This window comes from Heterodontus francisci, chromosome 1 (genome assembly GCF_036365525.1).
Source record: "Heterodontus francisci isolate sHetFra1 chromosome 1, sHetFra1.hap1, whole genome shotgun sequence".
Lineage (NCBI taxonomy): Eukaryota > Metazoa > Chordata > Chondrichthyes > Heterodontiformes > Heterodontidae > Heterodontus > Heterodontus francisci.
In genome coordinates this window covers 103,999,026-104,020,505 of record NC_090371.1, presented here as the reverse complement: position 1 = coordinate 104,020,505, position 21,480 = coordinate 103,999,026, and the positions used below count along the sequence as shown (strand labels likewise).

At 41.8% G+C, this 21,480-nt stretch overlaps 1 protein-coding gene across 8 annotated transcripts in view; it reads right to left on the bottom strand.

Annotated features, from left to right (window-relative positions):
• Positions 1–21,480, bottom strand: part of ndufaf2 (NADH:ubiquinone oxidoreductase complex assembly factor 2) — a 236,121-nt gene that overhangs the window by 69,222 nt on the left and 145,419 nt on the right. For 6 of the 8 annotated variants that reach the window (XM_068033968.1, XM_068033930.1, XM_068033950.1 and 3 more), the window contains one exon: positions 9,735–9,824. The exons of 1 other annotated variant lie outside the window; for it this stretch is intronic. In XM_068033968.1, the coding sequence (XP_067890069.1) occupies positions 9,735–9,824 (90 nt within the window). The remainder of the gene's footprint in view (positions 1–9,734; positions 9,825–21,480) is intronic. One more of the 8 variants, XM_068033960.1, reaches the window with a different exon arrangement.

Here is a 21,480-nt window from a genome sequence, read left to right as displayed (position 1 = left end):
ATTTAAGATGAGAGGGAGGAGGTTTAAAGGGGATCAAAGGGGTAAATTTTTCACACAAAGAATAGTGGGTAACTGGAATGAGCTGCCAGAGGAGGTGCTGGAGGCAGGAACAGTAGCAACATTTAAGAGACATCTGGACAGGTACTTGAATGAGCAAGGTATAGAGGGATATGGAATTAATGTAGGCAGCTGGGATTAGTATAGATAGGCATTATGGTCGGCATGGACGCAGTGGGCTGAAGGGCCTGTTTCTATGCTGTACGACTTTATAACTCTATAAATACGTCTTTCACTAAATGTTCCTCACCAACATGTGTGTCCTTTTCTCTGTGGGAATGATGTGTGCCAGCATGTAGCGCCAATGTCACATCCCTTTGCACCATTGGCCCTTCAGAAAAGCCAACGTATGCAATAACAGCATTGCCATGCCACCATTACACACGTGTGTCTCCACAGACTGTGACATGGACACTGGCTCAGCTAGCTGCTACCTCTAATGGTTTACGCAGGGATGCTGCAGATGTAGACTGGTGCACAGCAGGTGAGCAAGTGTGATGTGTGGCTTGCAGAGCTCATGTCCGTTGCTATGGAACAGACAGCCTTTGTCTGATAAGTCACTTCTGTACATCCCTAGCTCACTGCTAGCCCTGTGTGCAGAGCCTGGGTGCCATCTGCCCTACCCTGCATCTTTCATGTTGTAGGTCTTCAGCGTCCTCATAGTCCGAGGAGGAATCCTGTTGACGTCTCTCCTCATCATGTCAGGCCTGGCCCCTATTGGATGCATAGTTGTGCAGAGCAACAAAGAAAGGAGATGACCATTTTGGCCCATAGTACAGGGCATCACCCTATCCATACAGGCATTGGAGGTGCTCTTTCAGCATGCCGATCTCCTGCTCAATGGTGGCTCATGTAGCTCAGTGGCTGGCGTTGTATCTCTTCTCTGCAGCAGTGGTGGAGTCTCTCACTGGTGTCGGGGGCCATGTCTGCCTTATCTCCAAGAAGCCATCCCTCCATCTGAGCCAGCTCAGTAAACAGCGGTGGCAGACTGGCGCAAGACCCAGGTGTCATGGCAGCTGCCTGAGAAGCAGTCACACATTCGATGCAAGCAGCCATGGTGTTCACATACCAGCTTCACCGAGATTGAGAGGGCTCCTTTAATGGTGATGTCTGCAGGTGGTAGCCTGGCAGTAGGCCTGATGGCCACGAGTGCAGTCTATGAACATTATAAGCTATGGTTCTCCGGCAATGGTGCCAGAACCAATGGCCCTCTGGGCTTGGCTGTGAGAGTCCGTCCTGAAGCAGACATCCTCACTGGCCCTCCGGTGCAGGGCACTGTTGACTGTGTGACCACACAAAGGTCTCTGGGGGGCCCCTAAAAGGCTGCAGAGCCATCAGGCGTGAGAACCGCAGCCACTATGAGGAACAAAGGCATGGGATGTCCACCGGAGCCCCTGGGCTGCAGGTTATCCTTGAGCAGAGCAGAGACATGTAACCGCCCTCTCTACATGCGCAATCTCCTCTAACACTGGTGCGCCGACATCCGATGGCATGTCATGTGGGGCCTGTAGATGCACGGCAACTGTAATGGCGGGCTCCCCCTCACATCCGGGGGCCTCTACGTGGATCGCACCTGCCTGTTGGTATTGCCTCTGCGCATACGGATCATCATGAGCAGAGGATCACACAATGTAGGATGAGCCATACCTATTCCCATGTGATAAATAAAGTTGAACCCTGCATGCATTTGAAGGTTCCTAACAGGGCATGGATTTGTGTTGACGGGTACATCAGCTGCTTTCCTGGATCAACTATGTGACGTGCCATAGCATTGCCTATCTTGGCCAACGCTCAGAGTGGCACAGCATGACCACATCAAGATCCTATCAGCTGAATCGATTGCCCCCACCATCCATGTAACCTTAATGCTCCTGCCCTTTCTGGCACCCTCCCCACACACAGGGTGCCTAGTGTGCCATTGCCCCCTCACAAACACAGAGCGTACACTGTTAATGGAGGGATGGTACACGGTACCTCCCTTCATGCCAGCACAGTTTTCCCTCCAGTAATCCCAGACCCCCTTGCTTTCAGAATGCAGAGTTAGACCCCTGTGTATCCCCCCTCCCTTCCGTATTGCAGAGTGAAGACCCGCTGGCTTTTCAGATCGTGAACGGGATGGCACGTGACGGCCGCCCGTTCAACGAAAAATCTGGCAGTGTCGGTGGAGAGGCGGCGGGCTGCATAATCAGCATAGGTAAGTAAGTATTACCATATGCTAATTGTGGTGCTACCGCACAGAGGTCCCGCCGCCGCCGGGAAAATGTGGCGGGCCCGTCTCGACGTCACGGGTCGAGGTGGGCCTCTCCCCGCAGCATTTTACCGGCCACTGCGCCGTGACCCGTGGCATCGAGGGGCCGGTAAAATTCAGCCTACTGTGTTTTTAGCTCCCCCTTGGTGAATCCTTGTTCACCGCTTTTCAAGGCAAAGAAACCAGCACAAACAAGTTTTCTTAGGTTTAAAGAAGAAAAGTTGAAATTTATTAAACTTGAGCTTAAACTGTAATTCGGTTAATGCCTAAGGATACAAGACGTGCCCATGTTAGCATGCATACGCGATACACACATGCAAATAGAGACAGAAAAGAGCAGAAGGAAAAAATAAAGTGGAAAAGTTTGAGGCAATCTCTGAAGAGGGGTTTTTTGTTATGGATCTTTGAGCTCACTGTAGAGTCCTTGATTGTAGGTAGATCTTGCTTTTCGTTGAGGCCCAGTATTCTTCTTAAATCTTGTTCGCTGTAGGAGACTTTTCTCTCTTGGGGTTCATGTGTCTTCAGTGGATTCAGAGGCTTGTGAGAAAGAGAGGGGAGCAGACAGGAGAGATCTTCTCAGCCCAGGAGCAAACAGTCTGTGGCCAGTTCAAAAGAAAACCGTGGAACAGCCAGTTAGTCATGTGACCAGCTGGTCTAAACAGTCCTGGCCCTTTTGGATTGTATCCTCCTTAGCAGGCCCTGGAATGCACTTCCTCACCTTCGATGTCTGTTAGTATTAAAATGTTATGACCTACCGCTCAAGTCAAAGACCCCAATCAAAATATACAATCCTGATTGTAGTGGGAGAAATGCACTGTTGATTCAGTCCCGCCCTTCTACAGATTGCCTAACATATCATTTTAAACTTTCCAAATTAAAGAAAGACCCAGCCAAATTGTACCATCTATTAACCCCCGAACGAGGCTAACCAAACTAGGTGCCTTTAGATCAACAAATTAACTGTTTAATTAGAAAAACTAAATTCTTAAACATTGCTAAGATAGAAACAGCATTTGAAAGAGAAAAAAATTAGTGTCCTCGCAGATTTATGCTCCATTGGACTCTTCCAATGTGGAACAACCAAAGGTTACTTGAAGTCCTCAAAGCTGTCCGATGGGGGAAAAAGGGTTCTTCAACAGTAGACCAGTCTGTAGTCTAATTCAGCAGTTGAATTGATGCTGTTCTTTTCCAGCGATGAATTTCAGCAATTACAGTTCAGTGGTTAAAGGAATTTGGTTATTTTCTTTTAAGATATTAATCTGGCTTGACATCAGAATTCTGAGAGTATAATAAATAGGGCTTAAATAAACCGAGACAGAGCTCTCTTTTCCTTCAGTATATGCTGGCAGACAGTCTGTGTATGTGTCCGTTAACTGTGTCTCAAAAGCCAATTTTTCATTTAATTTCAAACGTCAATTGGCAACATTGTATCTCATGTCCTTGGTCCTGAGTGGCTGTATCCTACGGCAACGAGAATGCATATTTGAAGCTGGATATTATGGATAGATATGGTCACCAGGGCAACGAGAATGCACTCAGTCCCTGGAGCTTGTTGCCTTAAAGCAGTACTGATCCTGTTACAGCCTTAAAGGCACACCGCATACTTCCCGGAAAAGAAAAAAAAAATTACAGGATCATAACAGTATGTAAATGTTCTTTTCCAGCCACGGCTGATCTGTTTAACAAGTCATTTCCTTGTTCCAACAACAGTTAACAATCAATGTCCATGACAACATTAATGCGCCTCATTCTTGGCAGGTGGGGGCCTACCATGACACCACCCCTATCTTGTCTAATCTTACACTTGGCTGTGAAATGCTTTGGGATGTCCTGAGGTCATGAAAGATTATATATAAATGCAAGTTGTAATGTTTGAAGATGGAAATGACCACACTAAATCATAATTACCAGTAACACTTAAATCAAAACAAAGTTGCAGGTTTTCATACCATTCTTGCCAATTTTCATGATTAATAATACGATTGCTCATGAAGAGAAAAAGAGTAGTAGATAATAAAATTGATTTTTAAAAATGGTCTAGAGTGGTCGTCCAACAGCAGTTTGGTTCTGGATCTACTCCTGAGATTTTTATCATTAGCTTATTTTTTTTTACCCATTTTTAAACAACAGCACTGAATAACATAATAATAAATAATAAAAGTTGTTGTTTTCCTTAACATTGGTATTCTTGTGGATTGTACTGATGAATGCAAGACAAAAAGCTTCGACAACATGTCTTTATTTGCAGGAATACTCGAACAAAATATTATCCTGATGTTAGAAAAGCAGTTACAAGCATTCTTAAAGTAGTTTTACATAGACAAATGTAAACTGGAGGCTAGAAATGCATTGCAAAACTTTACAAATAGACAATATGTTTTTCATAACTTTTTTAAAAAAAATCTAACTTTTATTTATAACTTTAATGGTTTAAGAATATTTCTTACAGCACTTACATACAAACATACGAATTAGGTGCAGCAGTAGGCCACTTGGCTCCTCGAGCTTGCTCTGCCATTCAATAAGATCATGGCTGATCTGATTGTAACCTCAACTCCACATTCCTGCCGACCCCCAGTAACCTTTCACCCCCTTGCTTATCAAGAGTAGAAGCATGCTTACTAAATGCTATAATTAATAACAAAACAATACGTTGCAAAATATAAAAGCTCAATCTAAATGAAATGCATTTGAATTAACTGGAGCTGGCTAAGTTAGTTGGAAGTTCTTCCCTTCCTCCTTTAAAACAAAAAGTAATGCTATTCATCCACAAATACTCCATCTCACCTGTCATCAACAAATGAAAAACTCTGATGGGAGATATTTTGAACAAGTGTCATAGATAGGCCAAGACTTGTAACCACAGATAGTTACGCTGGGGAAATTTTCAGTGACTGAACTTTAACTCATTACTGGGTCCCATTAGTAGACTATTTCAGATAGAAATTGGGAAGTACTGAAACACTGGCTCTCCATCTGCTGCTCCCAATCCAACATATTGGAAGCAGCAGATTCATGGGAAATATTCAGTCCCACAGGACAGGGATGGCCAACCTTTTGGAGCAGAGGGTGAGATATGCATGCCAAAGTAATCAGTGAGCTCCATATGATTACACAGAAATGTAAGCGGCCCTACACAAAAAATGCAAAAACACCTTGCACGCAAAGAGTAAGTACTCCACACGCAACAGCCCATACACAAGAAAAGCAAGAACCCGTACCCTATACAAATAAAAAAGCAAGTCTGACATCGGTACCAAAAAAGTGAGAATCCCCATATACAAAAAAAAAGCAGAATCCACACACACACTCCCATAAATAAGATGGGATGAACAACCACATTCTCTCTCCCCCTTTTTCCTCCCTTCACCGTCATCATTCCTCTCCAACTCCACCCACCCACAACCTCTGTAACTTGAAAATTTGGAAGCCTCAGCTCTTTAAAAATTCTGGGCTTAGAGATCTGATGTTATGCTTTCGTTTTTAGATTACTTGGGTTCAGCATCACCAACAACTCCCATAAGTGGTCCTTGTGATTAATACGCTTCAGATTATGCCTTCACTTGCATTATATCTACATTCAAAATACTCAAGTCAAAAACAATAAAAAATGTTTTCCCAGTGCTACCATACAACATCACTGAATCCCTGAAAAAATACTCAGTTCACATGTGGCAAAACAGCTACTGAGTCAAATTATTACAGACGGAAAATATGAACCTCCTTCAAGAGAACACAGGGTCAGTACTGATGGCAATAACACTGGGAGACTTTAAAAAGAGCGATGAGGCCATGATTGGATACATATTCAAGAGGGAAAAAAGGGCAGAAAAGCTATTTTTCCTCACAAGAGAGTTCAATAAAGGAGGCCATGCCCCAGAGCTCAGTTTAAGATTTGGGCTGTTAAATCACTGCAGTTTGTGCTTGTCCATGCCAAACAAAAACTGAACAGCCATCGAATAAGGTATGAAAATGAACATTTTTCAAACATAGAAGTTAGATACAGTGCACTTCAAGACAACAAAGCAAACCTGTATACAAATCTAGGGGAAGACTGTTGTTTTATTTTGCAGTTTTTCAAATGCATGAGTGGTGTGTGTCGTGTCTATGTTCTCCTTAGCCATGCAACAATGTCACAGAAACTGATAAACAACAGAGCAGATGGCTGGGGTAGGTTACAGATAAAAAGAGGTTCATAAAACAGCCAATTATTACTGTAGAATTCCACTGGATATTCTAGTTTCACGTCGGCCCAGTGATGCTGGCAACCTTCATATAAATATTTACAGAGTTCAAAAGTTTTGATACCATGTGAGGGCTCTGATGTGCAGAAAAAATCCTAGACTTTATGACAGCTATCAGTTTATCTCACTGAACAAACAGCAGCAATGTTATCATAAAAATGTTAGTGATAATCTAAGTTCTGTCTCATTTCTCTTCTTTCTTCCAACTTTCTCATGTTTGTGACCTTTGGTATTTGAACCCTTCACCATAGCGAACAATTCGCATAAATTGTGCTACTCCATCACTTTACTAATAAGTAGAATTATTAAATGAAACTGAGGAAAATGGATGCTGGCTGCCCATTGTCATTCTGGAAATCAAAAGTAAAGCCTTAAGGACATATTTGTTACCTCAACTTAATTATGCTTCTATGATGCTTGTTTGAGTTTCTGCTCCACTGGTTCAAGAAAATCAAAAAAATTTATTAGACCCCTAGAGGGATTATAAATCCTCACATGTAAGTCTGGCTGAGTTACACAGACTGTAAAGGAAGAGAGGATGCATGGGACAACAAACCTGTGACTATGTAATCTGGCATTCCAGTATATCATGTTGTACAGCTGACTGTCTGTTGGGAATCTGGCTTGATTAGCCCAAGAGAAAGGGGAAATCCCGATAGCAAACTATGCCTAACAGCCTCTACCAAGCAGATAAGGCAAAAAAATGTCAAAATAAATGTACTAGGTGGACACCTAGGATAAGTGAAGAAAAGGGTTAAAATATATCCAAATCTACTGAAGGTCAACCATAGAACAATTTAGTTATTATAACTGTTCCCATTGGTGGAAGGATCAAGAACAAGAGGGCATAGATTTCAGGTAATTGGCAAAAGAAGGAAAAGCGACATAAGGAAAAACATTTTCACGCAGCGAGTGGTTAGGATCTGGAAAGCATTGCCTGAGAGTGTGCTGGAGGCAGGTTCAATCGAGACATTCAAGAGGGAATTGGATTGTTATCTGAAATGGAAGAATGTGCAGAGCTATGGGGAGAAGGCGGGGGAGTGGTACGAGGTAAACTGCTCCTTCGGAGAGCCAGCGCAGACACGATGGGCCAAATGGCCTCCTTCTGTGCTGTAACAATCCTGTGATTCTGTGAAGTGGTTTTAAACAGTCCCAAGTGGACACTAAAATAAGCCAATAAGGTTATGATGTCCATTAGGCATTTGAAAAACGTCCTATGGTCAGTTTTACAGATATTTACAAATAATGGTTAATAAGCAAGGAATATTGTTGAATGGATGGTGGAGTTGGGATTTGAAGAAGATACTCAAAGAAACATAAATCTTCTCTGAAAAATGTATACAGCTAAATACAAAAATGGAGTCAAAGGGTAAAGATACACACAACACGTATTGTCATCTAGAAGGTTAACAACTTACCCAGACAACATATACATATTTTTCTATACCATATTATTAGTTCAAATGATTGTACAAGACTGGTTTATTTGGCTGGTCTAAAAGTTTGAAAAAACATCATATGTCACTATTCTTCTACTCATACCCTTATCACTTATCTATTATTCTCTTAGATTTGACAAATCTATCCACCTCCATTGCCTCCCTGGGCAGTCAATTCAAAGTTTCTAAAGTAGTTAAGTCCAAACACTCATCATCGCCTCTTCTTCTGAGTGTGAATCAATTTCCCCTTTTTGCAGATTTTGTGATTATTGTTCAGGTTTAATTTATCCATACCCCGTAGAATCCTGAATGCCTCAATAAAATCTTCCCTAAGCATTTTTTGCTCCAGTTTCTATAGATTTTTCCTACAACTAATTCTAGGTGTTAGTTGTTGCTCAGTGTATCTCCACCAATGACATGATGGCCTCACTGCATTGTGACCAGAATTACACAAGTATTTCAGCTAGGGTAGGATCAGTGCTTTCTATGAGCTCATCATCATTTTATGGAACTTAAACTATTTCCCGCCAGCCTTACACCCCAAGATCTACATTGTGTTCTTAATTGCTCCACAATGGTTTCAGCAACGTACCCCAGATCCTCCTACTATCTTGTGCATTGTAGACAAATAGCATTTTGTTTAAACTAGAGGTGGTAATTAAAGCAGCTCCAAGCAGCATCAGATCAGAAAGAGAACACAAGGATAAGGCTGGCTGGGATCTTTATACAGCTGAACCTGTTAAAGATTGAGGAATGCCATATCTATTGTGGCTAACTCACAAGTTCTACCTGTGCATCCACTATTCACAAAGAATACATCAATGCCAAACCTGCAAAGTGCCACCGATGGGTAGCAGATGAGAAAGTCTTTCTGATCCTTGTCCTAAAGTTTGTGGCTTACATCTTTGAGATTTTTACTGTGCATAAAACAAAATCAGCATCCTACAGATTTTAAGGCTTTTCCATCACTGAACTGTAAGACAGTGAAACTTCCAAAGAGCTTGTCCTGGCATGTTGGCTGTGAATGTTTATTAAGCCAATAAGAAAGAAACCTTACCTGTATTCTACAGCCAAAATGAAGATTGGATAAACTTGCCAAGATTGAATTGAACTATGATGATGCTCAGCTTTCCTCTTAAAAAAAGTTTGACAAAGATTTTCATGATTGCATTGCCCCTTTAAGAAATCAAGTAAAAGGCCACTGCAGACTTCTGCAGTATTCCTTCAGGAAAGCACAACATTATATGGTGAATGCACAATTGATATGTGGAAGAAATTAGTGTACAACACAGTGCGACACAGTCCTAAGAATTTAAGGTCATGTGTAATGAGGTCAATGCCACGTGTAATATATTTGTTCTATAGAAAATCTCTGTTGTCATTTTACAGGTGCTAATCTTTACATTCGTATATTTCATTAGTTGATTTGGACCAGCTGTCTCACTTGTTCTGGTTGGAGGGACTCTGTCTACTGATGAATATATGTTAAAAGGAAAGGATGACAGAGGATAAGTATTAATAGACTACCTTCCTGTTTATAATTTAAGAAATATTTCATACAGCAGCATGGAAAAGACATAGGGCAAGTAACTTGTTTATTGTTAGAATAAACTGGAAAAGAATGCCCAAGCAAACCCCACGAGACAACAATTAGCCACTGACTAGAACACAAGCTTCCATAGAGTGATACAGCACAGAAACTGCCGTTAAGCATTGAGTTTACATGTTGAAAAGGTACACTCTTACCTTCCCATTCAGAGGGAATGTTTCCAACTTCATATTCAATTTCTTTTGGATTGACCGCTTCTATCATTCTTTTTGAACGAATACTCTGTCCTAGAACAGAGAACAAATGACTAAGAGCTAATATCTAGTAAAGCAAAATGAAGTTATTTCCCCTTCCCCTCCATTACAATATTACCATTGCAATGCATGGTACAAATCCAAAAGCAAAGCTCTATTATCGTGCAGTGCTAACACACTTATTCATATAATAGTATAATTAGTTGTAGTTTTAGACCTATAGTGTAACGGCAGTTCTGCTGCAGCTTAAATGCAACAGCAAGTGGCACAACACTGCAATACAGCAAATCTACTGATATACATCACATGCCTAACTTGAGGTTAAAAAGTATTATATATAATACTGTCATTGTCCTGTAGTGTTTTTTCAGGAATAAGCGGTTTGCCTTTAAGGCTTGCAAAGGATCAGTATTGCTTTAAGAACCAGCAGGCCTCAGAAGTTACAGGAAGATGTATTTTGGTTGCCTAAGAAACAGCCATTTGGAGACTGCGATTCAAAGGATGCATTCTCGATACTATGGAAACAGCCACTGGGAGTGAGTCTCATGCGAAACATTTGTTACAATTCAATTTTGAACTGGCTTTTTAGATGAAGACAGTTTGTTCGAACAGAACACAGACACAGAGTCACAGCTGTGTTAAGCACACCTGAAAAAGAGCTCTCAAACATTTAAACTGAAGGAATAGGATTTTAGTCGGTTTAATTATTATCTCAAAATTCTAAGAAAGAGTCAACCCAAACAGAGATCTCTGGTAATTTAATTTGAAGAAAGGGAAGTTGGACTGCGACAATCTTTTATCCCTCAAAAACTCTAAAGTCAAATTGAACCTGTTCAAAGTGTTTGCCAGTCGTTAATCGTTGAAATTCGCTGGAGAACAAAGAACAGTACAGCACAGGAACAGGCCATTCGGCCCTCCAAGCCTGCGCCGATCTTGATGCCTGCCTAAACTAACACCTTCTGCACTTCCGGGGCCCATATCCCTCTATTCCCTTCCTATTCATATATTTGTCAAGATGTCTCTTAAACGTCGCTATCGTATCTGCTTCCACCACCTCCCCTGGCAGCAAGCTCCAGGTACTCACCACCCTCTGTGTAAAAAACTTGCCTCACACATCCCCTCTAAACTTTGCCCCTCGCACCTTAAACCTACGTCCCCGAGTAACTGACTCTTCCACCCTGGGAAAAAGCTTCTGACTATCCACTCTGTCCATGCCGCTTATAACTTTGTAAACCTCTATCATGTCGCCCCTCCACCTCCGTCGTTCCAGTGAAAACAATCCGAGTTTTTCAAACCTCTCCTCATAGGTAATGCCCTCCAGACCAGGCAACATCCTGGTAAACATCCTCTGTACCCTCTCCAAAGCCTCCACGTCCTTCTGGTAGTGTGGCGAACAGAATTGCACGCAATATTCTAAGTGTGGCCGAACTAAGGTTCTGTACAGCTGCAACATGACTTGCCAATTTTTATACTCTGTGCCCCGACCAATGAAGGCAAGCATGCTGTATGCCTTCTTGACTACCTTATCCACCTGCGTTGCCACTTTCAGTGACCTGTGGACCTGTACGTCCAGATCTCTCTGCCTGTCAATACTCCTAAGGGTTCTGCCATTTACTGTATACCTCCCACCTGCATTAGATCTTCCAAAATGCATTACCTCACATTTGTCCGGATTAAACTCCATCTGCCATTTCTCCGCCCAAGTCTCCAACCGATCTATATCCTGCTGTATCCTCTGACAATCCTCATCATTATCCGCAACTCCACCAACCTTTGTGTCGTCCGCAAACTTACTAATCAGACCAGCTACATTTCCTCCAAATCATTTATATATACTACAAACAGCAAAGGTCCCAGCACTGATGCCTGCGGAACACCACTAGTCACATTCCTCCATTCAGAAAAACACCCATCCACTGTTACCCTCTGTCTTCTGTGACTGAGCCAGTTCTGTATCCATCTTGCCAGCTCACCTCTGATCCCGTGTGACTTCACCTTTTGCACCAGTCTGCCATGTGGGACCTTGTCAAAGGCTTTACTAAAGTCCATATAGACAACATCCACCGCCTTTCCCTCATCAATCATTTTCGTCACTTCCTCAAAAAACTCAATCAAATTAGTGAGACAAGACCTCTCCTTCCCATCAGGCCCTGGGGATTTATCTACCTTAATGCTTTGCAAGACACCCAACACCTCCTCCTTTTTGATAATGAGATGACTGAGACTATCTACACTCCCTTCCCGAGGCTCATCATCCACCAAGTCCTTCTCCTTGGTAAATACTGATGCAAAGTACTCATTTAGTACCTCGCTCATTTCCACTGGCTCCACACATAGATTCCCTTCTCTGTCCTTGAGTGGGCCAACCCTTTCCCTGGTTACCCTCTTGCTCTTTATATACGTATAAAAAGCCTTGGGATTTTCCTTAATCCTGTTTGCCAATGACTTCTCATAACCCCCTTTAGCCCTCCTGACTCCTTGCTTAAGTTCCTTCCTACTGTCTTTATATTCCTCAAGGGATTCGTCTGTTCCTAGCCTTCCAGCCCTTACGAATGCTTCCTTTTTCTTTTTGACGAGGCTCACAATATCCCGCGTTATCCAAGGTTCCCGAAACTTGCCAAACTTATCCTTCTTCCTCACAGGAACATGCTGGTCCTGGATTCTAATCAACTGACGTTTGAAAGACTCCCACATGTCAGATGTTGATTTACCCTCAAACAGCCGCCCCCAATCTAAATTCTTCAGTTCCTGCCTAATATTGTTATAATTAGCCTTCCCCCAATTTAGCACCTTCACCCGAGGACTACTCTTATCCTTATCCACAAGTACCTTAAAACTTATGGAATTATGGTCACTGCTCCCGAAATGCTCCCCCACTGAAACTTCGACCATCTGGCCGGGCTCATTCCCCAATACCAGGTCCAGAATGGCCCCATCCCTAGTTGGACTATCTACATACTGTTTCAAGATGCCCTCCTGGATGCTCCTCACAAATTCTGCCCCATCCAAGCCCCTAGCACTAAGTGAGTCCCAGTCAATATAGGGGAAGTTAAAATCACCCACCACCACAACCCTGTTACCTTTACATCTTTCCAAAATCTGTCTACATATCTGTTCCTCTACCTCCCGCTGGCTGTTGGGAGGCCTGTAGTAAACCCCCAACATCGTGACTGCACCCTTCCTATTCCTGAACTCCACCCATATTGCCTCGCTGCATGACCTCTGAGGTGTCCTCCCGCAGAACAGCTGCAATATTCTCCTTAACCAGTAATGCAACTCCTCCACCCCTTTTACATCCCCCTCTACCCCGCCTGAAGCTTCTAAATCCTGGAACATTTAGCTGCCAATCCTGTCCTTCCCTCAACCAAGTCTCTGTAATAGCAACAACATCATAGTTCCAAGTACTAATCCAAGCTCTAAGTTCATCTGCCTTATCTGTTATACTTCTCGCATTGAAACAAATGCACTTCACACCACCAGTCCCACTGTGCTCAGCAACATCTCCCTGCCTGCTCTTCCTCTTAGTCCTACTGCCTTATTTACTATGTCCTCCTCATTTACTTCACTAGCTGTCCTACTGCTCTGGTTCCCATCCCCCTGCCACACTAGTTTAAACCCTCCCGAGTGACGCTAGCAAACCTTGCAGCCAGGATATGCCCTTCCAGTTTAGATGCAACCCGTCCTTCTTGTGCAGGTCCCATCTGTCCCTGAAGAGAGCCCAATGGTCCAGATATCTGAAAGCAACATCCTGTGAGGACTTCGAGCAACATTGGACTGTAAATTTGCAAGGACTCTAATTTTTTCTATTTTAAATGCTGCTTATATCTTCATAGTGTTTAAGAATTTAGTTTTTCTAATTAAAGAGTTAATTTATTGATTTAAAGACACCTGGTTTGGTTAGCCTCATTCGTGGATTAATAGATGGTACAATTTGGTTGGGTCTTTTATTTGAAAAGTTTTAAATGATATGTCAGGTGATCTGTGGAGTGACGGGATTGAATTATCAGTGCGTTTCTCCCACCACAATCAGAATCATATATATTTATTGGGGGCTTGTCCGCAACTTTAATAACATATTAATTGGTGGCTCACTCAAGATTTGAATCACATATTAATTGGGTTTCTGGGTTTGAATCATATATTAATTGGGGGCTTGCTCGCAGTTGAATCATATTTAATTCGGTGGCTCGTGTCTGGGATCAGAATCAGACAAATTTGGAGGGTTCCCATTTGGAATCATAGTAATTACTGGTATCTGGGGTAAGATTATTAAATTGGGGTCCTGCGTTTGGCATCAGATTAATTGCTATCGAGTCTGGGATCTTATCAATTAGAAACTTGACTGTTGGGATCTAAATCTGACACCAATTACAAAGAAATTAAAAGAACCAGGTCTCTTGCATAATAAGGTACAGTCTGTACCATTGCTATGGCTTTAATGGTTGTTGCAGAGTTTTGGGGAAAGCAGAATGTTTCCCTGAGTGACTTGATAATTTTAAGTAAGAACAAATTAAAAGAATTGGTAGTGAAATTGGGGTGGGAATTGAAATCAGGTGCCAAAAAAGCAGAGATAATTGACATAATCGCCGAACATCTGGAATTGGTAGAAGATGATGATGATGATGATAATAATATAGATGAAGGGCAATACGAGGAACAAGAAAGTGAATACAAAAGACATGAAAGTAGTAGGCCCGAGAGTGACACAGTGGAATTGGCTAGGATTCTGTTAGAATTGAAAAATCTGTAGCTTCAGCAGGAAAAAGAAAAAGCAATAGCAATAAGAAAACTTGAATTGGAGGAAAGGGAGAGAGAGCATTTCGGAGAGAAAGTGAAAGAGGAGAGAGGGAATTTAGGTTAAAAGAGATGGAACTAAGACAAAGGGGTAGTCTTAAATCCAGGGAAAATTCGGGTCAGGAAGAATCTGAATTTAGATCAGGACCAAGCTAGAAGTTGCTTAAATTTATTCAGGCTCTTCCTAGGTTCGAGGAAAGGGACGTAGAGACATTTTTCATATCTTTTGAAAAAATAGCCAAACAGATGAAATGGCTGAAAGAAAGCTGAACATTGCTCATGCAGGACAGGCTGGTAGGCAGAGCTCATGAAGCTTATGCCATGCTTTCTCAAGAGGCTTCTGCAGATTATGAGATGACAATAAAGGCTATTCTCACTGTGTATGAGTTAACCCCTGAAGTTTACCGTCAGAAGTTTCGGAGTTTACGGAGATTGACTGGGCAGACATATTAAGAATTTGAGAGGGTGAAACAAATGAATTTTGACCGTTGGATACGGGGATTAAAGATAGAAACCACATATGAGAACCTTCGAGAATGGATTCTCTCAGGAGAGTTTAAAAACTCCATTCCTTCAGTAGTGAGAATTCATATAGATAACCTGAAAGTTTTGAAAGCTCGGCAAGCAGCAGAGATTGCTGATGATTTTGAGCTTATGAATAAGCCAACCTATTTTGTCCATCACCCCCATAAACCCAAGATGGACAGAAAGTGGGAGAGTGAAAGGAAGACAAGCAGCCAGGGACAAGGAGGAACAGCTGGGAATGCCCCAGGATCACTTCCTCAGATCAGAAAGGAAGGTGCTGAGGGTAGAAGTGAGTTTGCAAGCCAAAGTTATCATTGCAACAAAACGGGTCATCTTTGTTCAGAGTGCTGGAAATTGCGAGGTAAACCCATGGGACTTGTTGGGGTACGCAACGTTAGTGCCGAGGAAAAGACTCTGACTGAGAGCATAGCAGACCAGGCTATAGCTTTAACGACAGCTATGAATGTGAAACCAGATATTAAAACTAAGAGGAGTGTAGAGGTTAAGAATAAAATACCTGAGAGATATAATGATTTTTTGTCAAAGGGGAGAGTAACTCCGTATCCTGTAAGTGAGGCAGGAAAACCGATCATTATACTCAGGGATACAGGAGCGACCAAACACACTTGCTGGGGAAAGATATGAGGTTTCCACCAGAGAGCGCCTTGAAAGCTAAAGTTTTAGTTAATGGAATTGGCGGGGTGTGTATACCCGTACCTTTGTATAAAGTATGCCTAGAGAGTGACTTAATATCTGGGATAGTGTAGGTGTTGTCCACAGTTTATCGGTAAAGGGAATCTACTCCTAGGAAATGATTTGGCAGGATCAGAAATATCAGTTTCTCCTATGGTTACAGAGGAACAATGTGAAATTAAGGAAACGGAGCAATTACAGGAGCAAGTTCCGAGAATATTTCCTGCGTGTGTAGTTACCCGAGCAATGGCTAAAACAGGATCCATTGTCGGAGGTAAAAGGGGCACCACAAATAGATAATCAGGCATCTGAAACTTTATTTGGGGATTTAGATAATCCAAATGAGATGTTTAACAGATGGTCTATCATTGCAGCACAGCAAGCTGATCCAGAGATCTACCAAATAGCACAGATGGCTCTGTCAGAAGCTGAGGTGAAAGGAGTTCCAGAAGGCTATTTATATGGCAAACGGGGTTTTGAGGAGGAAATGGAAATTGCCTCATAGACCTGCCGACGAAGACAGGACAGTTGTTGAACAGATAGTGGTACCACCTAAATATCGCCAAGGATTATTAAGGTTAGCACATGACATTCCTTTCTCAGGACATAGGGGAATTCGGAAGACTCAATCACACATAAGCAAACATTATAAATGGCCGGGTCTTACAAAGGATGTGAGACAATTTTGTAGGGCATGCCACACCTGTCAAATGGTGGGAAAACCACAACTTAACATAAAACCAGGGGATGCGGTGTTAGTGTTGTTACCGTCACAGGGTGAACCAGTGAAAGCACAGTTCAGTGGCCCATATAGAGTGATCAAAAGAGTGGGTAAGGTAGATTACTTGATTGATACCCCTGATCGCCAGATGAAGAACCAGTTGTGTCACATTAATTTGCTCAAATCATATTATTGCAGGGAGGAGGATAAGCCAGTGCAGGTATGTCAGGTAATCAGGACTGTGGAGAAGGAAAAGGACAGTGAGAGTGAGGCAGAAGTAGGCCGAGGAAATTCTCAGATGGAACCTCCAACTATCCCATTAGCGAATGCAGAATGGCTAGGAGAATTAAACAATAAGCTTTTACACTTAGAGGCAAAACAGCGTGAAGTCCTAACCAGGGTTTTCAAAATGTTTCAAAAAGTTTGCAGGGATAAGCCAGGATGTACAACCATAGCCACACATGATGTGGGTATACGGGGAGCCATTCCTTTAAAACAACATCCTTGTTGCTTAGGTCCAGACAGACAGGCCCAATTGGAAGCAGAGGTACAAGCATGCTGAAGGGCAGCTTAGTTGAACCTAGTCAGGACAGCTGGAATCCGCAGATGTTCTTGATGACTAAACCTGGTAGCACAGCTCAAACTTGCATAGACTCTAGAAAAGTCACTGTGGTAAAGAAGGCAGACTCCTACCCAAATTCTCATTTAAAGAACTGTATGGACAGAGTGGGCAACACAATATGTCTTAAAGAGACAGATGTGTTGGAAGGAGACTGTCAAATTCCTTTGACACCCCAGGATATGAAAAAATCAGCTTCTGTTACACCAGACAGGGTTTTCCAGTGTCAAGTGATGCCACATAGATTACGGAGTACTCGAGAAATTTCTCAGAGAATAGTGAACCCAGAAGTGGTCAGTGCTCGTAGCTGTGCAGCTCACCTGGCTGAGGTGATGGACAATAGGGACACTTGGAAGGAAAACATGAAACAATTGGAAGACTAGGCTTGGAAATTTAAAATGGGTTAACTGGAACAACCTTTTGAAAATTTAAAGCCGAAATGTTCTGGTGGAACTTGTTGCTGTAGTCTAAACATTTCTTTTACAAATGTGTACATCTGTAAATGCGTGAAAAAAAAGTTAGCATTTTTTCAATTTGTATTTTTTTTGACCCATTATAATGAAACGCATTTCAGGAATGGCCTTTCATTCCGCTAGGGGCGAAGGTGTCATGGTCCTGTAGTTTGTTTTTGGGAGTATGCGGTTTGCCTTTAAGGCTTGCAAAGGATCAGTATTGCTTTAAGAACCAGCAAGCCTCAGGAGTTATAGGAAGGTGCATTTTCATTGCCTTAGAAACAGCTATTTGGAGACTGCGATTCAAAGGGTGCATTCTCGACACCATGGAAACAGCCACTGGGAGTGAGTCTCATGCGACACATTTGTTACAATTCAATTTTGAACTGGCTTTTTAGTTGAAGACAGTTTGTTCTAATAGAACACAGACACAGAATCACAGCTGTGTTTAGCACACCTGAAAAAGAGCTCTCAAACATTTAAACTGAAGGAATAGGATTTTAGTCTGTTTAATTATTATCTCAAAATTCTAAGAAAAAGTCAAGCCAAAACAGAGATCTCTGGTAATTTAAATTGAAGAAAGGGAAGTTAGGCTGCGACAATCTTTTATCCCTCAAAAACTCTAAAGTCAGATTGATTCTGTTGAAAGTGTTTGGAAGTCATTAATTGTTGAAATTCGCCGGAGAAGGAAAGCAACATTCTGTGGGGACTTCAGGCAACATCCTGTGAGGACTTCGAGCAACATTGGACTGTAAATTTGCAAGGACTCTAATTTTTTCTATTTTAAATGTTGTTTATATCTTCGTAGTGTTTTAGAATTTAGTTCTTCTCATGAAAGAGTTAATTTATTGATTTAAAGACACCTGGTTTGGTTAGCCTCATTCGTGGATTAATAGATGGTACAATTTGGTTGGGTCTTTCTTTAATTTGGAAAGTTTTAAATGTTATGTTAGGCGATCTGTGGAGCGACGGGATTGAGTTATCAGTGTGTTTCTCCCACCACAATCAGAATTGTATATTTTGAATGGGGGCTTTGACAGGAGCGGTCTATCATAACAATACGGACAGATAGAGGTCTCATAAATACATTTGTAATACAGATTATCTACCACAAAACTTGCTTAGGACACAAGTATCTTCCTGTTGATGCAAGTAACTTGCTCATATTTCCTCCCTCAAATCTCCTATTCCCAGTTATTTATATGATAAGATGTTTATTTTTCTGTTGCTCTGTGTCCCATTTGGAATTTGCAATGTTTGCTTGAAATATTTGTTGTTTATCTTTCATTTAGTTGGATGACTTAAGATGGGTTGAAGGGCCTCCTCATCATAACTATGTTATGATCATGCTCCATTTTCAAACCTTCCCTTTTTTTCGCGAACAACTAAGATAATTACAAAAGCTATTTGTTTCCTTTAGTTGAGTATGAATTTATATTTCTTAGTGCAGCTGTCATTGGTGTACCAGTGTCCTTGTAGGTGTTCCATCTTCAATAACCAGCCACTGAACAGGTGGTCATTCTTCATGATCTGGGCTTGGCTGACTGATATCAGCTTCAATGTCCTAGGTCAAATTGAAGTGCCTCACAAATATCCTGCCTCTAATTCCACTCTAATATCAGCAACATAACCACATCCTAAACAATAACGTTGGCTCAGAATTTATATTTAATGGTTTAAACAGTACAAAAAGCTGAAGGAAATAAAATGTTTTTTTCTGCTACACTAGAGCCACAGCTGTTATTTGTAATTTTTTTGGTCTGATCACAGTGCAGTTCCCTCTGGGTGTTGCAGTTCCACATGAGCAAGGTGAGAACTGCTACTCACATAAGAAACTCACAGGCATAGACAGTTGTCAAAAGCAGCTGGAAATTCTCAGCATTCGATCCAGGTGAAATTTCTAATTCAAGTGTAAGGCTCCAGACAAAAGGGTAGGCATATCTGCACTAAACTTCTTGCAGCCATTAATAAATAATTATATTGGTAAATTTGTGGAAGAAAAATTGTGGATGAAATTTGTGTAAAGAACTTAGAGTAAATTGATTGGTCTGTTTTGTGGTACATATTGGGTTAGTGAATGGTTATGCGGGGGGGGGGGGGAAAGAGAAAAAAAAAATCGAGGGATTTGATTATTTGGTGTTCTCCTGGCTACTCGATTCTCTTTGGTGATTTTTAAAACACCTTCTGATTATTTTTTTTCCTCATTCAGGCAACTGGCTGCTTAAGTGGCAAAAACAAATGAATGGTTATTTCAGTCAATCAGTTTGTTTTTTACTCTGTTGTAATGTGATATTTTGAAACTGTGATGCCATGAGGTATGATTCATTTGAAAAGGTGTGATGTGTTAGACATAAAACTTTTGATTATATAGATTAATATGTAAAAGTGCATATAACTAATATGTAATTGACTCATGTCAAAGTTTTCCAGCAAGGTTATACATAGAAGTTACAATACTTAAACAGGCCATTTGGCCCAACCGGTTTGTGCCAATGTTTATCCTCAACGTGAGCAAATAGTTCCAATCACATTTACCTACCCTGTTCTATATCTTGCACAGCCACAATGGGCCGAATGGCCTCCATCGGTGCTGTATCATTCTATGGCAAGTTGCCAATATGCCCAGCTACATTTGGAATTAACATTATTAGTATGTTTCATTTGTGGAATTACTCAATATAGAATTTTCTGGTATTGAAATGTAGGTTACCTCTCAATAAATATTGACAATAATATTACAAATCATTAATCTCCTCTTGTAAATATAGTTATGTACTGGCATTGAATACGTGGCGTGCGTGAATTCGAGTCTGCATCTACAGTCGTTCCCAATACAAATTTATCAAAAACGGTAAAAATTCCAGATTAAACAAATGGTATACAGGTAAACTCTAAATGCGGCGCAGTGGTTAGCACCGCAGCCTCACAGCTCCAGGGACCCGGGTTCGATTCTGGGTACTGCCTGTGCGGAGTTTGCAAGTTCTCCCTGTGTCTGCGTGGGTTTCCTCCGGGTGCTCCGGTTTCCTCCCACATGCCAAAGACTTGCAGGTTGATAGGTTAATTGGCTGTTACAAATTGCCCCTAGTATAGGTAGGTGATAGGGACAGGTGGGGATGTGGTAGAGAATATGGAATTAGTGTTGGATTAGTATAAATGGGTGGTTGATGGTCGGCACAGACTCAGTGGGCCGAAGGGCCTGTTTCAGTGCTGTATCTCTAAACTAAACTAAGTAATGGACACCAGGGAAGAATTGAAATTTCAACGTCCTTTCATTTTTAGATGGCTGCTGCACCTTGGCTTCAATCTCACAATTTAGGACATCATCTGAACATTTTGGTTAAATTCCTACATTTAAGTTAAACAAAATAATATTTTACTGCATAACTAATACAGGTTTCAGTCACAATATACTTTTAATCCCAACCAGAATGTAACTCAATTGTATCTTCATATGGCATGATTGATACTGATGGCAGCACAACGAACACACAGCTTCCCATCAGGCTTGCTCTCTCCACCGTCTCACCATCGAAAACAGTATCCACCACTCACAATTACTTTCCCCGGAGAGTGGTAGTAAGATGATGGTCCATGTTGACAGCCATATGCTCCTGAACCACACCTGCTGCTACTGTGCCTTAGGAGAGATCCTGAACTGCCTCGTGCTTCCTACCATGCAGTGTTGGTACCACGCCTGCTGTTGGAAGGCTGAGGCTCAATTCTAAAAGATGTCAGCGGCAGGCACCTGGACCGCATTTGCCACCCTTCCAGTGCAGTCTTGATCAGCAGCCCCAGTCATCAGTCTGAAGGCGGGCATGATGGCAACTGTCTGATCCCACAAGAACTCAGTAAAAAGAGACTCAAAACCATGATTCACAGCGCCCT